Genomic DNA, 22,106 nt, shown 5'->3' on the forward strand with positions numbered 1-22,106 from the left:
CCAGAGAGCTAGGATTACAGGCGTGAGCCACCGCGCCCGGCCTCAACGTATTTTTAAAAGTCTAATCATACCAAGTATCTTCTCAGAGCACAATGATATAAAACTAGAAATCAATACAAAGAGTAACCTTGGAAACTACAAATACATGGAAATTAATCAACATGTTCTTGAATGATTACTGGGTCAAGGAAGAAATTAAGGACAAAATCAAAAAGTATCCTGAAACAAATGAAAATGGAAACACAACATACCAAAACCTATGGGATATAGTAAAAGCAGTGCTAAGAGGAAAGTTTATGGCACTAAATGCCTAGATAAAAAAAGTAGAAAGATTTAGAATAAAAAATCTAACGATGCACTTCAAGGATCTAGAAAAGCAAGAATAAACCAAACCCAAAATTAGTAGAAAGAAATAACAAAGATCAGAGCAGAACTAAATGAAATAGAGACTAATAAAATAATACAAAGGATCAACAAAACGAAAAGTTGGTTTGAAAACCAACAAAAACAAGAAACTGCTAGACTAACCGAGAGAGAGAGAGAGAGAGAGAGAGAGAGAGAGAGAGAGAGAGAGAATGAGAATGCCCAAATAAACAAAATCAGAAATGAAAAAGGAGACATTACAACTGATAACCACAGAAATATAAAAGATCATCAGAAACTATTATGAACAACTATACACTAACAAACTGAAAAACAGAGAGAAAATAGCTAAATTCCTGGACACAAACAACCTACCAAGACTGAATAATGAACAAATAGAACACCTGACCAGACTGATGATGAGTAACGGAATTGATTATCAGTATAAAAAAAAAAGTCACCCAATAAAGAAAAGCCCAAGACCAGATGGCTTTACTACCAACTTGTACCACACTTTCAAACAACTAACACCAATTCTCCTTAAATCATTCCAAAAAATTGAAGGGGAGGGAATTCTCCCTAACTCATTCTATGAGGCGAGAATTACCCTAATAGCAAAACCAGGTAAGAATGCAACAAAAAAGATGACTACAGGCCAATATCCCTGATGAACACAGATACAAAAATCCTCAACAAACTACTAGCAAACCAAATCAAACAGCACATCAAAAAGATAATACAGGCCGGGCGCGGTGGCTCACGCCTGTAATCCTAGCTCTCTGGGAGGCCGAGGCTGGCGGATTGTTTGAGCTCAGGAGTTCGAAACCAGCCTGAGCAAGAGCGAGATCCCATCTCTACTAAAAATAGAAAGAAATTAATTGGACAACTAAAAATATATAGAAAAAAAATTAGCCGGGCATGGTGGTGCATGCCTGTAGTCCCAGCTACTTTGAGCCCAGGAGTTTGAGGTTGCTGTGAGCTAGGCTGACGCCACGGCACTCTAGCCCGGGCAATAGAGTGAGACTCTGTCTAAAAAAAAAAAAAGATAATACACCATGATCAAGTGGTATTTATCCCAGGGATACAAGGAGGTTTCAACATATGCAAATCAATAAATCTGACACATCACATCAATAGAATGAAGGACAAAAACCAAATGATCATCTCAACAGAAACAGAAAAAGCATTTGATAAAATTCAACATCCCTGCATGATAAAAACTCTCAACTAGGCATAGAACAAACATACCTCAACATAATAAAGGCCATATATGACAAATCCACAGCTAACATCATATTGAATGGGGAAAAGCTGAAAGCCTTTCCTCTAAGAACTAGAATAAAACAAATATGCCCACTTTCACCACTCCTATTCAAAACAGTACTAGAAGTCCTACCCAGAGCAATCGGACATGAGAAAGAAATAAAAGGAATCCCAATTGGAAAATGAGAAGTCAAACTGTTCCCCTTTGCAAATGATATGATCTTTCGCCACCAAAAACCTCTCAGATCTGATAAATTCAGTAAAGTTGCAGCATACAAAAATCAACATACAAAAATCAGTAGCATTTCAATATTGCAATAATGAACTAGCTGAGAAAGAAATCAAGAAGGCAATCACATTTAGCTACAAAAAAAAAAAAAAAAAACCCCATAGGAATAACTTAATCAATGAGGTGAAAGACCTCTACAAGAAAAACTATAAAACACTGATAAAAGAAATTGAAGAAGACACAAATGGAAAGACATTTCATGCTCATGGATCAGAAGAATACTGCCTAAAGCAATCCACAGAGCCAATGCAATCTCTATCAAAGTATCAAAGTCAAAGTCATTCTTCACAAATAGAAAAAACAATCCTAATATTCATATGGAACCAAAAAAGAGCTCAAAATAGCCAAAGCAATCCTGAGCAAAAAGAACAAGGCTGAAGGCATCATATTACCTGATTTCAAAATATATTACAAGGTTATCATAACCCAAACAGCATGGTATTGGTATAAAAACAGACACATACACCACAGGACAGAATAGAGAACTGAGAAATAAATCCACATATTTACAACCAACTGATTTTTGACAAAGGCACCAATAACATACATTGGGAAAAGGACACCCTCTTCATTAAATGGTGCTGGGAAAATTGGATCTCCATATGAAGAAGAATGAAACTAGACCCCTATCTCTCACCATTATACAAAAGTCAACTCAAGACAGATTAAAGACTTAAATGTAATACCCAAAACTATAAAACTACTGGAAGGAAACATAGGGAATAAACTTTGGGACATTAGGCAAAAATTTTATGGCTAAGACCTCAAAAGCACAGGCAACAAAACAAAAATAGACAAATAGGACTATATTACACTAAAAAGCCTCTGCACAGCATAGGAAACAATCAACTGAATGAAGAGGTAACCTGTTCAATGGGAGAAAACATCTGCAAACTACTCATCCAACAAAGGACTAATATCCAGAATACACAAGGAACTCAAACAATTCAACAGTAAAAAAAACAAACAATAATCCCATTAAAAAGTGGGCAAAGGATAAAAGGATATGAATAAACATTTCTCAAAAAAAGACATACAAATGGCCAATGGCTATAAGAAAAAATGCTCAACATTACTAATCATCAGGGAAATGCAAATCAAAATCACTATGAAATATCATCTTATCCCAGTTAGAATGGCATTAAAAAGACAAAAAATAACAGATGCTAGAGAGGTTGCAGAGAAAAGGCAACTCTTACACACTGTTGGCAAGAATCTAAATTAGTAGAGTCATATGCAAAATGGTAATGGAAATTCCTCAAAAAACTAAAAATAGAACTACCATATGATCCAGCAATCCCACTACTGGGTATTTATCCAAAGGAAAAGAAATCAGTACATAACAGGGATACCTGCACTTCCACGTTTATCGCAGCATTATTCAAAATAGCAAAGGTATGGAATCAACCTAAGTGTCTACCAATGAACTAATAGATAAAGAAAATGTGATAGACACACACACACACACAATAGAACACTATTCATCCATAAAAAAATAATGAAATCATGTCATTTGCAGCAACACAATGGAACTGGAGGTCATCATGTTAAGTGAAAAATAAGCCAGGCACAGAAAGACAAATATTGCATGCTCCCCATCCATACGTGGGAGCTAAAAAAGTTGATCTCATGGAGGAAGAGGCTGGGAAGGGTGTGGGAAGGTGGCAGAGGCAGTAAAGAGAGGTCGGTGGTACAAACATACAGTTAGATAGAAGGAATAGTTCTAATGTTTGATAACAGAGTAGGGTGACTACAATTAACAACAATGTATTATATATTTCAAAATTACTAGAAGAGAGGCCTTGAAATATTCCTAACACATAGAAATGATAAATACTTGTAGTAAGGGACGCCCCAAGTACGCAGACTTGATGATCATTACAGTCCATGCATGTAACAAAATATCACATGTACCCCATCAATATGTATACATATGTATCAATTTTTTTAAAGAAAAAAAGAAAATTAACCAAACGTGATTTCACATATTATACAATGATGCAAAATTTTGAGTTGGTTCTTTAGAAAATGATTAAGCAAACAGCAGCACTGGAAGCACATGGAGTGAGGGTCGGGTGTGGGCTGGGGATCTTGGTAACAAGGCTCCAGGACAGCACTGCTGGCCCGCAAGATCGAGGGCCCCTCGTCAAGGTGAAGAGCAGGGCAGGGCTGCACAGGGGCTGCATCCCAATGCCCATCTTTCCATGAGCGTGTCCCCTCTAGGACCCAAACTACTCAACAGCTTTTCCAGGCACTCAGTCAACAAAACAGGTCTTTTCCCAGGGGGGCAATTCTGCTACTTCTAAAAATATAACATTCTCTACACATTGCTACAATATCATTATGAACTGTGATAGGTGCTGTAAATAAAAAGAACACAAAACCAAAACGAGTGACGTAATTTATCTTATTAAGGAAAGGGTGTCAAGGGAAAGCCCCTCTAATGAAGCTAAGACCTGAAGAAGAAACAAGAGTTAGGAGTTAGCATTCAGGCAAACAAGGGGTGGGAGCAGGGAGGCCTCCCAGTTAGAGAGAACAGCATATGCAAAGGTACACAGGCAGGCAGGAAGTTAGCTTGTTTGAGTCATCCAGCTGGTCACTTTACCTACATCATGAAGACCAAGGGGACACTGCACTAGATGAGCATCCAAGTGAGCAGGGCCAGATCACTTTAAATCTGACAGGTCAAGGTAGTGCAATGATATGCCCTAAAGACTTGAAAGGAGAAGCGTTAGGATTCCATTTACCGGCTGCTGTGTGGAGGATGATATGGGAGGTCGCACGAAAGTAGGCAGACTTTTGGGAAGCTACTACAGGATTTGAGGAGGACTGGGCCTGGGAGGTGGTGGTGATGAAGAGGAAGGGGCAATGGGCTTGGGTATCAAGCATCCAGCAGGCCACCACCCAAACATTCACTCCTTAGGTACTAAAAACCTCCGGGGCTACATTCTATCTTTGGCTCTGCAGGGTTTCAGGGGTAAACAAGACATGGCTCTAAGCTCATGGGGCTTCAAGTGAGGCAAAGAGGCAACAGAAAAAAATTCAATAAAAAACCCAGGCAGTGGTAAGTGTTATGCTGAAAATAAGACAGGAAAAGGTGACTGGGGACCACTTAGGTGGTTAGGATGCACCACTAAGAAGGGGTGACAGATTTCATAAAATCCTGCCCTTGTAAGAGAGGCTCAACAAATGATATCCATTAACATCATTGTATTAATACAAAATAAGTACAGGGTAAAGACTTTGCCAGCAGAATTGCTTAAATATCTCAATATACTTCTTTTTGTTGGTTTTTTATGAGGCAGAGTCTTGCTCTGTCACCCTGGGTACAGCGCAGTGGTGTCATCATAGCTCACTGCAATCTCAAACTTCTGGGCTCAAGCCATTCTCCTGCCTCAGCCTCCTGAGTAGCTGGGACTACAGGCACAGGCCACCTCACCTGGCTAATTTTTTCTATTTTTAGTAGAGATGGGGTCTTGCTCTTGCTCAGGCTTGGTCTCAAACTCCTGACCTCAAGCGATCCTCCCGCTTTGGCCTCCCAGAGCTCTACGATTACAGGTGTGAGCCACTGTGCCCAGCCCCAATATATTAATTAACTTTCTAAGGGTATCAACTGCAGCTGCCCATTTTAAAGACAGGCAAGCCACTGCAGACCTAGCAGCCTATTGTATATCCTGCCTAACCTACCTGCTTCCTTCTTTGAAAGTGGAGCCTGGTTTCTGAAGTCAGTATGAAATATGAGAGCTTCCAATAAACACTGAAACTTCATTACTTTGCAATAAAATCTAGATGGGATACTATGAGGCAGATTAAAGGTTTATTTTTACCTCTTGTCAATCTCTAACTTCATGCCAGCAAGAGATAAAGCATAAAGCAGACTGTAGATGACTAACTAATGTGCTGAACCTAGCTGGAGCTAAAAGTACACAGAAAATGTCTCCTGACAGAAACAACGAGACTTCGAGTAGCATAAAACATGTCCATGTTCTGACCTCCTTTCTTTGTACCTTTTATCTCAAGGCTATGAAGCATCTACTTAAATACGTCTGCTACACTAAAGATATGGTTTTACATGTCACTGCCTAACAGTGTCCTCAAACAGCAGGTTCATTTGATAAATACTGCAATAGGAAACTGCACTCTCAGCAACAGTTATCTTCCCAAGGGGTCTCTTCCCACTCTCTCCATTCCCACTGAACTGGTTAGTCTCAGTGCAGTGGTTCACTCTTAACAACTTTATATAGCTCGCTAACTTTCTTAGCACTTTGCAACAAAATTTCATGCTGATGGGTTCTTGGGGAAGTTCTCTGAGCAATCAGAGATTCTAAGGGCACACTCCACTTCTGAGATTCTCCTATCAGGCCAGTAAGTGTCTAGGAACTCACCGGACACAGTAAGTGGCCACACGAAAAGAGCATACAGTAAAAATGTGTACAAGAAGAAAGAAAAAAGTATACGGTTCTTCCCCGATCAGCAATAAATAATACAGCTACCAGTAAGGACTGTCCCCTGTAGCCCAATCAACCTAAGATCCCTGGGATTTGACAAAGTTTGACACCAGTCAGGTTTGTTGACTCAGTGTAATAAGGAAGCTGCCCCATATGGTTCTGGCAAACATTAACCCTAAGACTCACAATAACTCTGAAGGTTGTATTATTACCCTATTTTTACTCATCAGGAAATTGAAGCTCAGAGAAGTGTCCTTCCTCAAAGTCACATAGCTAGTAAACAATGGCCCATGGAACTGCAAAACCCTTACAAAGCAACTTGGAATACCCACACCCCAAGTGAAGCCCGTAACTTTTCCTCTAGACATTCTAAGCTAATGTTTTACAAACATTTTTTAACTATAGGAAGAAACTTTCCTTCAAATAAAATGTTACTAAAACCCATAAACAAACGGATATGTATTTAAGGTACAGGATGATACCCTCCTTCAGAACTGCCTTAGCCACCACGGCAAGGCAGTAAGTGATACAGTGTGTTTTTAACACACTTAATTCAACTTAACCAAACAGGTCATCTGCATCTGCGCCTTCTCACTTTTCTTGATGCTTAAAAGCTGACCAGCTCCTCTGAAAGGTGGTAGGGCAAAACTGCACACTTTTCTGAACAGTAATGATATACCACTGCACAATTCTAGAGCTCCAGCATTCCTGGCTAAAGGGACAGCAAAAGAAATGGAGGTTTGGACACAAACTAGCATCCAGTAAAAGGCATTCATATTCTTCTTTTTACACAAAATTAACACATTAACTGCCATGTGAGTTGTATTTGACTAACACTAGTTTTGAGCCCGGGGCCTCGTGAAGCATATGTAACTCACAAGTCTCTTTACCTTGGGAGCCATATGGTGTGCAGGCAACTCATGCTGCCATGCTGTAGCATAATGTTATGTGATGGGTGGTCCCCTGGGGAAAACCCTGCAATTGGTTCTTGAAAATCTTACTTGTTGATGTTTATTGTTACAATTGACAAATTTAACTGCATATAACTCATGCACAGAAAATAAAAAATAACAAACGTTTCATTAAATTAGAAAGGATCGTTTTGTTTTTGAAGTTTTTATTCTATTTTCATAATAAAACACTGGGGCCCCAAGGAAAACAATTTTTTTTTAGTGTGGCAATGTCTAGATTTTACTTTTAGTTTAAAAAAGTAAGGTGACCTGAATGAAAACATCTGTGTAGTTAGTAACCTACAATGGCATATAATGTACCTTTACTTCAGAGTATCCAGGAGGTCTGAGATAACAGGATAGGTTTTGTCACTTGTTCAAATCTTCCTGTCAGGATCTGTGTCATGTCTGGCCACATGCAAAAGACACAGGGGGAAAGCCCACAACTGCAAGGAAACTGCATGCCCATACTTGCATGGCCAAGGCGTTGGCCAGAGTCCATGTCTGGGCTGAAAGAGGAGCACTGCCTGGGAGCGAGCTCACTGCACGGGAGACACTGCTGGCTTCCGGGTCACAGCCAATGTGCTCCTGGTAGGCTAAGGTGACCACACCACAGGTGTGGCAGATGCTGTTAGATGGCTGATTCACCCCTCCAACCCTCCTTTCCCTAGCTGCCTTCTAGCTATAGGCGGCCTATGATCCAGCTCTGGACAGTGAGATGTAAGCAGAAGTCAAGAAGGTTGGCAGCCATAGCCAACATGCCTGCAGCTCCAGCTGTAACCGTAAGACAATATGCCAAGTAGGAGGATGACAATGTACTAAGGAAGGTGGCTCAAAGAACAAAGAGAGCTTGGGCCCCTGGCAACATCTGTGAGCAACTCAGCCCTGGACCATCTACCTCCAGACACCATGTCACCTGAACCATATAAATCAATAATTATTTAAGTCACCATAACTGGCTTTTTGGTACTTGTAGTCAAATACGATCCTAACTGAAATGACCGACTCTGGTGACTAAGATTTCTTCTCCCGTAAAGTATATGATTGACTGGGGGAGCGGGGGGGGAATGAAACTTTCTCCTGTAAGTCACTTCCCCCAACACACACTCAAAACTGCCTTACTAGGAAAAATAACTGCTACATATTTTGTATGGTCCCAGAGCAGATTACAGAAATTTAACAAGAACTTTATGTCTTTAAAAGAAAAGAGTATAAACACAAGCAAGATATAAGAATACAAAAACCCCAAGGTAATAAATAACTCTACCTTAGAAATGTCGCTTGAATGACTCATGGAATGTCCCAAAGTCTTCTCATGCTGCAAGAAAGCAAAACAGGTGTTAAGTATCAAGCTTTGATTAAAATATGCAAAGAACGAGTAAATGATCATAACAATCCTACTGAAAAATCATTCCCTGAACTAGAATTTGCTAAACACAAACTACTATATACTACATGTGTGCAACCAGGTACCAGATACTGGAGAACTGGGAAAAATGAATAAAAACGAATAGTACCTGCCCTAAAGAAACTTAACAAGTTATCAAGAAAAAATCAAGAGTTTGGAATTAACTGTCAAAATAAGATGGTGATAAATGTCTTAAAACACATCGCAGGCGGAGGTTCAGAGGTGAGAAACTACACGCTCAGCTGCATGTGGCGGAGTCCACGTTATGGGGAGCTGCTGTAGGATAGGGAGGAAGCACGCGGCACAACTGGCCCCACCTGAGCTGTCTGGCGATCGCAGTGCTCGGTATTCAACTGGACATCGCACAGCTCATACCTTCTCCCTCAAGCCACTTTCTCCTCCTGGAGCAAAGAAACCTGGAGTGAAGCTAGCCTCCTCCCTCTCACGCACCTCCACATTCATTCACAAAGTCTTGTATCAAATTCTTCCTCCTTAATGTTTCTCAATCTCGAATCTCATTTCCATTTTTATTGTCAATGCTGTAATTTAGCTTCTCCTCACTTCTCATCTGGAATTCTTGAATAACTTCCTACCTGGTCTTTCTGCCTTTAAGTTGACCTTCTAGATACAAAATTGTTATGGGCTAAACTGTGTGTCCCCTTCACCCCCACAAAAATTCATGTGTTGAAGTCCTAACCCCCAGTACCTCAGAACGTGACTGTATGTGGAGACCGGGTCTTTAAAAAGGTAATTAAGTTTAAATGAGGTCATCGGGCTAGACCCTAATCCCATAGTCCCAATGACTGGTGTCCTTATAAGAAGATAAGAATAGGACACAGACACACAGGTGGAAGACCACATGAACACACAGGTAAAAGACAGCCACCTACAAGCCAAAGAGAAATCAGCCCTGCCGGCACCTTGATCTCAGACTGCCAGCCTCCAGACTGTGAGAAAATAAATTTCTGTTCTTTAAGTCATCTGGTGTGTGGTGCTTTGTTATGGCAGCCTTAGCAAACAAAAACAATAATCTTCCACGCTTTGACTTTTTTTTTTTTTAAAGTGAACACTCCAAACATAAATCTGATTTTTAAAAATAAGAAAGTAACTTCTCCTGAATCTACTCATTCTTTCTCTAAACCCAAATAAGTAAAAAAAACCCAAAAAACACATACACACAAAACCCACAAAAACAAACAAAAAAAACAACACATTACCAAAGGAAGAGAAGATCTTACTTGTATCTTTAAAATGATCTGTCTTCAGTTCGCATGCCGTGCCCTAACCATGGGGAAGGCTGAGATGTAATTAGCAAGTAAAATCCCTTGGTCAATCAGAAGTACAAAAGAGTTAATGGATTGCTTGAAAACTCCTTTAAAGAGGAGCTAATTCCACTCCATCAAGCCTCTCCTTAAAGGAAGCTAGCTATCAAGAGAGTTTGAACTTTTCCTTTCCCCTCAACTCACCAAATTACAGACTGCCTTCACTTTTGCACACTCGGTTTGTGAACACTCAGTATCCCTGAAATACCGATGAAGAAACATTTCCAGACCTCTCAGCAGTGGCCTGCCAACCAGCACTTCTATGCTGGCAACGTTGTCTTCTTTGTCTTCACAGCAATGTGTTTGTGTAATTTTTTGATTATTTTTATTATATTCTTCCCTTTTTTTTGTAAGTCTAAATGGAAATAGAAGTACAGGTTTCTTAAGAGTAATACAATACAGACACTGCTACTAAATGTTTAGCCTCAGTGGATTGTTTCTTGGTCTTAAGCCAGTCAATGAGTTAGTTATACAGGAAAAGAACAAAACTATAAAGTATGTTCAAAGTGTCACCAAAAGAATGTTTCTAAAAGACCAATTTTAATTAGGAATTTCATTCAGTCATGTCATTCATGAATTCACTCCCCCTAGGAATGGAGACCCTCTGTCCACAGAACAAGCAATCTATAAGCCATTTAAGTTTCATTCACTAGTCAAGAATGTATTATGGATAAATAAGCTTCCAGGTGACTCCCATGCCCTTGGCTGGTCCCCAGACCACAGTTTGAAGTGCAAATTTCATTCCAAATCTGGGACCAGAATAATCCATAAAGGCTATGACTCATGACCTTTTTTTTTAAGAGACAGGGTGTCAGTATGCTGCCCAGGCTAAAGTACAATGGCTGTTCACAGCCACCATCATATCAGACTACAGTCTCTAATGCCTGCACTCAAGCAATCCTCCTGCCTCAGACTCCTGAATAGCTGGGACCATAGGCATGTCTAGCTTATGATTCATTTTATAAAAAGCAAATCATGACTATTTCAAAAGCACATTCCTATGTAAAAGATGACAGTGAACACACAATTGAGTTCATACAAATAAATCAATCAGGAAACAGACTGATACACAGATTGGGAAAGAATGAGTCTGAGGGTGTAAGGCAGCAAAGTTTTGTTAATTGTAAGAAGTTACAAAATCACAAAGATAAAAAGAATCTCACTTGAAGAATAAGGGGCATTTCACAATTTAATCAGTCCTGTCAAAGATGTTTTGCAAGTCCATGTGTGGCTCCAATAGAACGTACCCTGGGGGTAGAACCAAGCCGCAGAACCCACATAGAACAAACACGCCTGGAAAGAAGCAGCCAAGAATTATCAAGCAGACAATGAGGTGAGATGCCTAAGCAAGTTTTTGGGATTCTGTATAAAAGAATTAAACAAAAGAACTTCGTGTGGGTGTTTCCCTGAAACTCTGACCAGGACCAGTCATTAAAAAAACAAAAAAAAGTCTATGGGAAAGAAACATTGCTAACTTCCTACTCAGCATCCATGCCCCTTCATCTCCACCTACAGACCCTGACTTTGTTCTGAACAGCAAGGGCCCCAGCTGAAAGTTCTCACTTTCCCACATCACTTTGTAATTAAGGAAAAATATGTACAAAAGTTCTTTGTAAAGAAACTAACTAGAGGTTTTCTGGGAAAACATATTGCTTTCCTGATATAGCCACTACCCATTTCTCCGAAATTTCTCCTCCTTCATCCAGCCTGGAAAATAGATGTAATACCAGGAAGTACAGCAGTTAACCCTGGGACCATGAAGAAGAAAGATATATACCAGAAATCTGTGACTTTTGGTCTCAGGACCCCTTTACACTATAAAAAATTATTAAGGACCCCTAATATGTCTATTATAAAATAGATATAAGTATCAACTCATTTAGCATTAACAATAAACCCAGTTAATATAAATAAAATTTCTATGAAAGATAACTGTTTTCCCAAACATAAAAATCAGTGAGCAGAGTGATATTGTTTTACATTTTTGTAAAGCTCATTAACATCTAATTAATAGAAGACAGCTGGATTCTTATATCTGCCTATATATCAATCTCTTTTGATATGCTGCTTTTGTGGGGACCCACTCAGACCTCTGGGAGTTGATATAAAGATTATTTTAAGCTGAGGACGTTTGAGATTCAATATATGCAGAAAGAAGCCCTCCCCATCCTTCCCTTATCTGACTAAAAGCAGAAACTTCTGGCAAACTGAGGCTGCCATAAAATCCCTCTTCAAGGGTTTACTCCCAGGAAGGAGACCTAGAGTAACCCTATCATAATTCCCCTCTCCAGGGGAGTTTTATGGCCAAGAGAAAGGAAAGACCACGCCCACCTGCAAAAACAAACATCACAAGCTTTCTTTTTTTTTCCTTTTTTCTTTCTAAAAAGAGAACCCAAATACCAGTGTTTGTTGTCCAGCCCAAAAGTCAAGTTGGCCAGGGCTGGCACTGTGCCCAGATACAGCCCCGCTTGTGTACCACCATCCTTTGAGCATAGCACACAACGTGTCCCCTGACAAATGGCTCCGAAGCCTGTTTTCCAAGGACTGGCCCACTGAAGCATCATGGAAAGGGGTTTCACCCCTTCCTGCTTCCTTCAGCTCTTTGGTCAACTTATTTAAAATTAAAATACGTGTCTCTCCCCCACCTTTTTGTCGCTTCTGATTCTATTTTGGCCAATTATTCCTGCTCAGTGATGTTCGTAATATGGAAAAATTGGCAAATTAAACCTGGCACAATAGGGAAATCATTACAACAAACCACAGGTCCGTGACAACCATTATCACTTCCTTTATCTATCATTTTTCCTTGTTACAAAAGCAGCACACAGTCACTGCAGAAAAAGCAGAACAGAGAGATAACAAGCTTCCCCAAGGCAAGCAGTGTTGGCCCCTTGGGGAACGGCCCTTCAGAGTAGCAACTGAAAGCACATGCATAGGGAAATCCCGCCATTTCTGGAAGACTGATAACCGACTCAAATTCTAGGAAGGTTTTCAGAAAGGACTGCACAACTGCTTCGTGGCCTAGCTGGATGACCAATGTCCCCAAGCCCCTGACAGCTTCAGAGCAAAAGCTGCCTAAGCCAAATGGGCCAGGTGCTAGGAAGTGACCCACTGTTCCGGAGGGAGAAAAGAAGCCCATGTCCCACGTCCCACTGCAGGAGGGCTTTCCTTCCCTCCCTGTGCTCCCCCTAGGAAGATGTTCAAGGTAGTGGCAGAGCCAAGATCCTCCTTGTCACCTGGAGACGCCCTGCCACTTGCCCACCAGGCAGCAGTGGAGTGTTCTAGGCAATGGCAGAAGCTCCATGGCCTTCCTGCTAGAAGTCCAGAAAGCTCAGGTGGAGTCTCATCATTCCCTGTCTGGGTCCACCTGGCTGGCATTCACAAGGGGCCCATTTGCCCGAGCACTGGCAGTACAGGTGTGTCACTCACCAGCCCAAGCCAGAGTCTAGAAGGTGGAGACCACTAGGACCAAAGCCCCAAGAGCACCTCAGCTGATCTGTGCAACACCTGGATCTGCAGCCACAGGCACTTGAGACTTTTTTGTCTCCTTTCTAGCACTTGTCAAGGTCTGGATTCATCTTATTTGTGGCTTCTCATTATAAGTGCCTAGAAGGGGACTAAGGTAGCCCTTCCTCCAAGGAGCCTTCTCTGATGCCCTAAGGCTACTAAGCTGGGCTCACAAGGCCCTACCTACTCCCTTCCCCCACCATATAGGTATATCTCTCCAGGTTATCACTGCCCAACCCCTAAGCCCCTAAAAGCAGGGGCCATCTCTGTTTGGTCTCCCACTGTCGCCCCAGGGATGCAAGCACGTGCCTGGACCAGAGCTAGGACACAAGGAACATTTGCTGAGTGAACAAGCACATCAGAAAATGAAGAAAGAAATGGAGACTAGGGAGACCTCAGTCCAAATCCACCATTCACTACTCTTTTTTTTTTTTTTTTTTTTGAGACAGAGTCTCACTCTGCTGCCCAGGCTAGAGTGAGTGTCGTGGCGTCAGCCTAGCTCACAGCAACCTCAAACTCCTGGGCTCAAGCGATCCTCCTGCCTCAGCCTCCCGAGTAGCTGGGACTACAGGCATGTGCCACCATGCCCGGCTAATTTTTTCTATATATTTTTAGTTGTCCAGATAATTTTTTTTTCTATTTTTTTTAGTAGAGACGGGGTCTCACTCTTGCTCAGGTTGGTCTCGAACTCCTGAGCTCAAACAATCCGCCCGCCTCAGCCTCCTAGAGTGCTAGGATTACAGGCGTGAGCCACCGCGCCTGGCCCATTCACTACTCTTGACATCGCTTTGTGTCTTCATCTGAAATCCTCGGAACAAAGGTGCCTACTTTAAGTGATTGTTGGAAAGATTAGGCAAAAGGGGTAGGTGAGCTGTTCACAGACCCCAGCAAGGACTGCTGCTGTGCTGAATAAAGCAGGCCGGCCCCTTCACCCCACAGTCCCTCCAAGACAGAGTTCAAGGCTGGTGTCCCCTGGGGGAAAGTGGGCCTGACTCCTGCTGCTCCCAACGTAATTCCTACCAGGCTTCAACTGTGGCAGTGGGTGAGCCAGCCTCTGGAGGAGCCCCGCTGGGCCTGGCTGAAAGACTGTGCACCTTCCCCAAGGATGGCAACATCACCACCAGGGCTGAACCTGGTCCCTACACCAGATGTTCCTTTGGGCTTTGGCCAATGACCCAGAGAATTCTCCAGACAGAGACTTCCCTAACCTTACCTTATGGATGCAGGCACCTTCCTTCAGGGGGTCACAAAGGTTGTGCCCAGGTTGCCCTGCAGAGTTACCAATCAAAGGGGCCCAGTATGAGGCAGGATGGGAAATGCACATGTCTCTTGCTTTTCCATTGTCCTTTGATAGGTATACAGAAAGAAGTGGTCCAGGGTAGTACATGCACTTGCTGAAGGGCTCCCATACACCACATCTTAAGCCTACTGAAGCTTTGCTCTTTGGCATGTTTCTGTTGGATCAAGTGCCAATGGTAGCTGAATGTTTTCCCAGGAGGTCCCAATAGGTAGGACCCAAGAACTGGGGGTTTTCTCTAAGGGTTCTCACACCCAAGAAAACCAGTCTTAGGGCAAGGCACTGCCCAGCTACCAACCATTCACTGTGCCCCACTCCCACCCCAAAACACACACAGGAACACACAGGGGAGGTCAGGGAGGAGACAAATATCTTCACCAAGAGCCTACAGGAACCTAGCTGCTGGAGCCATCAATGCCTCTGGAAAACCTCTATATACTACTGTCCTTCTGCCCACAAGTTGGAAGAAGTCAGCATTTTAAAAAGAGAATTCCCCCAGCGGTCAGAAAGAAGAAACATAGGAAGCAGAGGTGTCCATGGGGAGTGTCAGCAAAGTCACAGAGTTCTGGAAGGTCAGTGGTGGCGGGATCCTTTGAGACCATGAAGTTCCCTCCTCTCACTGGACAGAGGGAAAACTGGAACCCAGAGAGAAGAGGGGACTGGCCAAGAGCCACACAGTGGGTTGGTCGGGGCGCAAGGCCTAAAGGTCATATCTCTTATCCCCCAGGGCCAGTTGACTTGCTGCTGCTTCAGGTGGTTACCAACCCACCCAGGACCTAAGATACCCTCATCTTCAGTGTGTGTAAGGAAAGAGGAATAGAACCTGAATAACCAGGTTCCCAGACACAGAACTTTGGAAGCTGAGCCCCTCCTCCAGCCTCCTGCCCTGACTAGCCTCAGAAATACGAGCTCCCTCCCACTGCAAGAGCCTGGAGGGGACGGGAAGGCATTTTCCCACCGAGGCTCTAAAGATGTAGGAGGGAGAAAAGAAGGCAGGAGGGCTGGGGTATGGTAGGGACTTGACCTGCCATTGCTGACTTTGAAGACAAAGAGGGGCCACTAGCACAGGAATGCTGGCAGCCTCTAGAAGCTGAGAACAATCACCACCACCACCACCACCCAAACAGCCAGCATGGAACTGAATCCTGCCAGCAACTGAATTCGTGCAGAAGCAGATTCAACCGCAGAACCTCCAAGAAAGAAGCCTTGCCCACACCTTGATGTCAGCCTTTGAGACTCTGCGCAGAGGAACCAGTTGAGCCACACTGCACCTGGATGTCTGACCTACAGAACTGTGAGATGATGCATTTGTGTTTTATGCCCTAAGTTTACGGTAATTTGTTATGGCAGCAATAAAAATCGAGTACACTAAGAAATTAGCATTGATATTATGTTATTAAATAAACTTCAAACTTGATTTAGATTTCAAAAAGAAAAAAAAAGAATGTGGGAAGGATCAGGGGTGACTAGCAAAGTCCAATTCTTTGCCACTACGACAGGTGGCAAAGCTGCCCAAGAAAAAAAAAAAAAAAAAGCTGCCCAAGAGAGGGAAACCTGTGGAGAATTTCAGTCCAGGAACAAGATTCCCAAAGCAGCACGAGAAAGGCAGGCCGGGACACATGACTGCCTCAGAAGGACTCCAACAGGGACACTAGGGAGGTGACACCTGGCCACCACAGCCCACTCTACTAGCCTGTCCAGAGCTCTCCACCACCAGGTGTAAACCACTGGGGAAGCTGGACCAGGGCCAACAACTTTGGCCAATCTCCTCACTGACACATCACAAGCTTTCTAATTTGTTCTCCTAGAAACCCATTTGTCTTTCCTAAAGAAGCCCATGTTCTTACCATAAAAGCCTTTTCTCTCTTTCCTCCTTTTTCTCTATGTATACAGGTCTCTAACCATTTAGCAAGCAACTTCTTTGTGACCTCCTGTATGCATATGAATAAACGTTTTTTCTCCTCTTTATCTGTCTTTTGCCAGTTTGATTAACAGGCCACCAGCCATGAACCTAGGAGAGCAAACCTTTTTCCTCCCCAACACTTCGATTAAAATAAATGAAAAAAATCTGGCTTTATACAGTTACATAGTTTAAAAAGGAGGTATATTTTATTAACTATTTCAAAGAATTGTGGATATTATTCTTTGTACTACACAAAAACTCAGCAAGTAATTAGCTGCAATATGGACTCTGAAATGAAATCAATGTGCTTTTAGTACTGTTACACTCAAAATCGATTGGCCCATCTTATACTTTTAATTGATCTCTTAAGCATTCATGATTTGATAACATCACCCCTTCGCAATGTAGAAATTACTGGCTCACTCATTTACATAAATCTTCCAAATGTCAACACATTTCCTTATGCGCTATCAAAAAAAATCATACTCAATATAGCTATCGATCTCATCAGAAAGGTCTTTAATTAATGAAAAGTAGCCAAGCTCAAAGTGACTGATACAAGTTTCTAAAATTCTAATTTTTGCTTAGAAATCTCAAATTTTATCATTGGCAACAAAGATTATTATTTGCTTTCCTCAAAGTGAAAAATTCTATTTTTGAGAAAAATTCTGCCCATGTCAGAATAACTAGAGTTTGACTGTCATTCTTTCAAGTAAAAATCGTATAGATCTTCCTTAGCTTATGATGATGGGGTTACATCCCAATAAACCCATCATAAGTTTAAAATATTTTAAGTTGAAAATGCACTTAATACACCTAACATATCAAACATCACAGCTTAGCCTAGTTTACCTTAAATATGCTCAGAACATTTACATTTGCCTACCGTTGGGCAAAATCATCTAACACAAAGCCTATTTTATAATAAAGTACTTAGTATCTCATGTAACTTACTAAATACTGCACTGGAAGAGAAAAGCAGAATGGCTATATGGGTACTTGAAGTACAGTTTCTACTGAACGCATATCGCTTTTGTACCACTGTAACACTGAAAAATCATAAGCCAAACCACTATAAATCAGGGACTGTCTGCATGTAGAAGTTCAAGCCTAAAGGTGTTGTCAAAAACAATAAGCAATAACAGTAAGCAATGAAGAAGAGGGTAGTAGCTCCATGAGAGCAACAAGATGAACTGAAAACCAAGCCTAAGTGTACAACCCCAGGGAAAAAGACAGCTAAAAAGAGAACTCCTGAGGGTAGAAGAAACTTCAAACCCTAGCCTCGAAGACCACCACTGCAAAGGAATCCAAATTTATTTGGATCAGCATGTTACACCCCAGGGAACTGTCAAAAAGAGCAGAGCAATCAGCTCAGCCAGCAATTAGCAGACGCCAAAAGTTGGATGTGATACCAACAGAGACAGAAAACTTAACAGAGGGGTCAGGGAAAGAGATAGTTAAAAAGAGCACTGCTAAAAATGGTCACCCAGCTTGAGAGCATGCATGTCCAAGGATGTACTCCTTGAGAAGCAACATCAGAGGCTACACATTGTGAACAGACTTCACTACTGTAGTAAAGCCAAGTCATTAAACAAATAAACAAAAACAACCCCCAGGAGATCCAAGGATGAAAGAATGAAAATTCAGAGTTGCCAGAAACTGTTCTGTAAAACGTTTAGTTTTGAACAAAATAATTACAACACATGCAGAGAAATAGGACTGTTTGATCCATACATAGGAAAAAGTGGCAGGTAACAGAAAGTACCCTTAAAAAGACCCAAATATTAGACTTAGCACACAAAGGCTTCAAAGTAGCCACTATAAATATGTACATAGTACTACAAGTGAAGTTATACTTAAAAAGCAAATTGAAATATGATGACAATGTCTTATTAATTAGACAACAGCAATAAAATGATAGAAAATGTAAAAAATGAACATGGAAAATGTAGGAGTGAAAAGTACAATAACTGAAATGAAAAATTCACTACGGACACTCATAGCAGATTTGGGCTCACAGCAGAAGGAGTATGTAAACCTGAAGATGCACCATTGGAGATTACACAAATCTGAAGAACAGAGAGTAAAAGGAAAAAAAAGAAACAGGCATTTAGAGAAATGTGGTTTTTGATTAAGTGCTCCAACATATAATAATATATAATGGGAGTACCAGGAAGAAAAGAGAGAGAGAGAAAAATAATCAAAATTAAAATGGCTAAAATCTTTTAAAATTCGAAACATTACAAATCCAAGAAGCTGGGTAAAATTGTAGTAGATAAAAGCAAAGGGATCCACATCCAGACACATCAAATTAACACGCTGAAAATACTGAAAGCAGCAGGAGAGAAATGACTCATCATGTATAAGGGAACCCCAAAAAGATTAACAGCTGACTTCTCCCCAGAAACCAGAGGCCAGAGACAGTGGGAGGACATAAAGAACTAAACGGAAAAAAAAATGTCAACCACGATAATCATATTCAGCAAAACTACCTTCAAAAATGAAGACAGGCCAGGAGCAATGGGTCATGCCTATAATCCCAGCTACTTGGGAGGCTAAGGCAGGAGGACTGCTTAAGGCCAGGATTTAAAGACCAGCCTGGGCAACACAGCGAGACCTATAGTTTGTTAAACATTTTCCACTAATTCTTATTCATGATAGTGCTGAAAGTTCTAGCCATCACAATAAGAAAAATAAAGGAAATAATAGGCATATGTATCAGAATGAAAGACATAAAACTCTCTTTTTGCAAATGACATGACTGCCTGCGTAAAAAAAAAAAAAACAACCCCAAGGAATCAGCAACAACAAACTACTAGAATAAGTGAGTTCAGCAAAGTCACAAAATATATAAAAAGAACTCAAAATTATTATTAGAGTGGCTATACCACCCTAAAAAACTGAAGTACTTAGGTGCACATCTAGTGAAAGAGGACCTGAATGCTGAAACTGCAAAATACTGATCAAAGATGATCTAAACAAATGGAAAGACATACTGTTCATGGAATGAAAAATTCAACACAGGAAAGCTGACAATGCTTCCAAAATTGATAAACAGGTTTAACACAATTCCTATCAAAAGAAAATTCAAGCAAGTTGTTTTTTTCTTTTTTAAATATAGGCTTATTCTAAATTTATATGGATATGCAAAGGAACTAGAATACCTAAAACAATTTTGTAAAAGAGTGATAAACTGGGAAGAATCTGTCTATCCAATTTCAAGAATTATTATATAGCCACAGTAATCAAGACTGTGTGACATTAGTGGAGAAACAGACACAAACATCAATGGAACAGGACAGAGAATCCAGAAATCAACCCACACAATATGCCCAACTGATTTTTAAGAAAGCAATTAAATAAAGGAAAGAAGAATTTTCAACAAACGATGCTGGAGCAATTGGACAATAAGCAAGAAGATGAACTTTAACTTGAGTCTCAGACCTCATACAAAAATTAATACAAAATAACTCATGGACTTCAATGTATAACCTAAAACCAGAAAACTTACAAAAAACAGGAAAAAGATCTTTAGGATGTAGGGCTAGGCAAAGCATTCTTATACCAGATTCCTAAAGCATGATCCATTTAAAAGACTAATGAATTAAACATCATCAAAATTAAAACTTTTGCTCCACGAAAGACCCTGTTAAGGGCAGGAAAATAAAAGCTTCAGACTAGGAGAAAGTATTTGCAAACCAAGTATACAACTAAGGAATAGTATCCAAACTATATAAAGAATTCTTAAAATGCAGCAGTAAAAAAATGAAAAATCCAATTAGAAAATGGGCAAAAGGTATGATGGGGCATTTTAATGAAAACAATATTCAGATGGCAAATAAGTACATAAAAAGATGTTCAATTTCATTAGCCACTAGGGAAATGCAAATTAAAATCACAATGAGATATTGCTATATACCTATCAGAATGGCTAAAATTAAAAAAAAAGTAGTGATATCATTAAAGGCTGGTGAGGATGTAGAGAAACTGGATCACTCATACATTGCTTGCAGGAAAATAAAACACTACAGTTACCCTGGAAAACATTTTGGAAGTTTCTTTAAAAATTAAACACGAAACAGCTATTGTTCTCCTCAAGATTTACCTCAGAGAAATGAAGACATGTCCATATAAAAACTTGTATACTAGTGTTTCTAGCAGCTTTGCTCAAACAAACGTCCTTCAACAGGTGAAGAATGGTTTTCTAACTGTGGAACATCCATACCAAGGAATACTACTCAGCAGTAAAAAGGAACAAACTACTGACACAAACAAAAACCTGGAAGAAATCTCCAGAGAATTATACTTAGGAAAAAAAAAAAAAGACAGCCAGACACAGTGGCTCATGCCTATAATCCCATTACTTTAGGAAGCTGAGGAAAGAGGACTGCTTGAGCCCAGGAGTTCAAGGCTGCAGTGAGCTATGATCATGCCACTATCCTCCAGCCTGGGCAATAGAGAAAGACTCTGTTTCTAAAAGTTTTTAAAGCCAATTTCGAAGGCTACAAATTATATGATTCTACATATATAACATAATCCAAGCAACAAAATTACAGAAAATAAGAACAGATTAGCGGCTGCCAGTGGTTAAGAACGGAGTAGGGGCAGGAGGGAGTTGGATGTGGCTCTACAAGAGTGACGGAGAGATCCCTGTGGCGACGGAAACGTGCTGTATCGACTCTATTGATGTGACATTGTGAACAATCGAGATAACTCGCTACCTCTGGACCAGCCCTGGTTGTCATATTGGACTGTAACTTTCCAAGATGTTACCACTGGGCAACAGTAGGTAAAGGGTACCCAGAATCTTTTTGTATCATTTTCTACAACTGTATATAAATGTACAATTATCTCAACATATAAAAGTTTATATATACACATACATGTGTACATATTTATATGTATTATGGGTGAGTGGGTGCATGGTGTGTGTACGGTTTTAACATGCTAATTAAAAGGCAGAGGTTTTCATATTAAAGCAACATATGACCACATGTTGCCTACAAGAAAAATGGTTTAAATATATAGACATAAACAGATTAAGAATTAAGGATGAGACACACCATTAACAAGATGACACTAATAACAAGACAATACAGATGTTGGAATTATCTGGCAAAGACTTCAAGCAGTTATTTTTAAAACAGTCAAATGAGCAATCACAAAAACTCTTGAAACAAAAGGGACTCAATAGCAGAGAGGAGATGAGAGAAGAAAAGAGTCAAGAACTTGACAGAACAAGAGAAAGTATTAATTGAAACAGGAAAGAGAAAAAAAGACTTAAAAAAAATACAGATAGAACCTCAAGAACTTGTGAAGTAAAAATAAACAGTTTAACAGTTATGTCACTAGAGTT

At 40.6% G+C, this 22,106-nt stretch overlaps 1 protein-coding gene across 3 annotated transcripts in view; it reads right to left on the minus strand.

The window, feature by feature from the left end:
- MARCH8 (membrane-associated ring finger (C3HC4) 8, E3 ubiquitin protein ligase) overlaps nt 1–22,106 on the minus strand; it is a 140,650-nt gene that overhangs the window by 23,355 nt on the left and 95,189 nt on the right. For all 3 annotated transcript variants that reach the window (XM_012658411.1, XM_012658409.1, XM_012658410.1), the window contains one exon: nt 8,581–8,631. In XM_012658411.1, the coding sequence (XP_012513865.1) occupies nt 8,581–8,631 (51 nt within the window). The remainder of the gene's footprint in view (nt 1–8,580; nt 8,632–22,106) is intronic.

The sequence above is a fragment of the Propithecus coquereli genome, unplaced genomic scaffold, assembly GCF_000956105.1.
Source record: "Propithecus coquereli isolate 6110/MARCELLA unplaced genomic scaffold, Pcoq_1.0 Scaffold585, whole genome shotgun sequence".
NCBI lineage: Eukaryota > Metazoa > Chordata > Mammalia > Primates > Indriidae > Propithecus > Propithecus coquereli.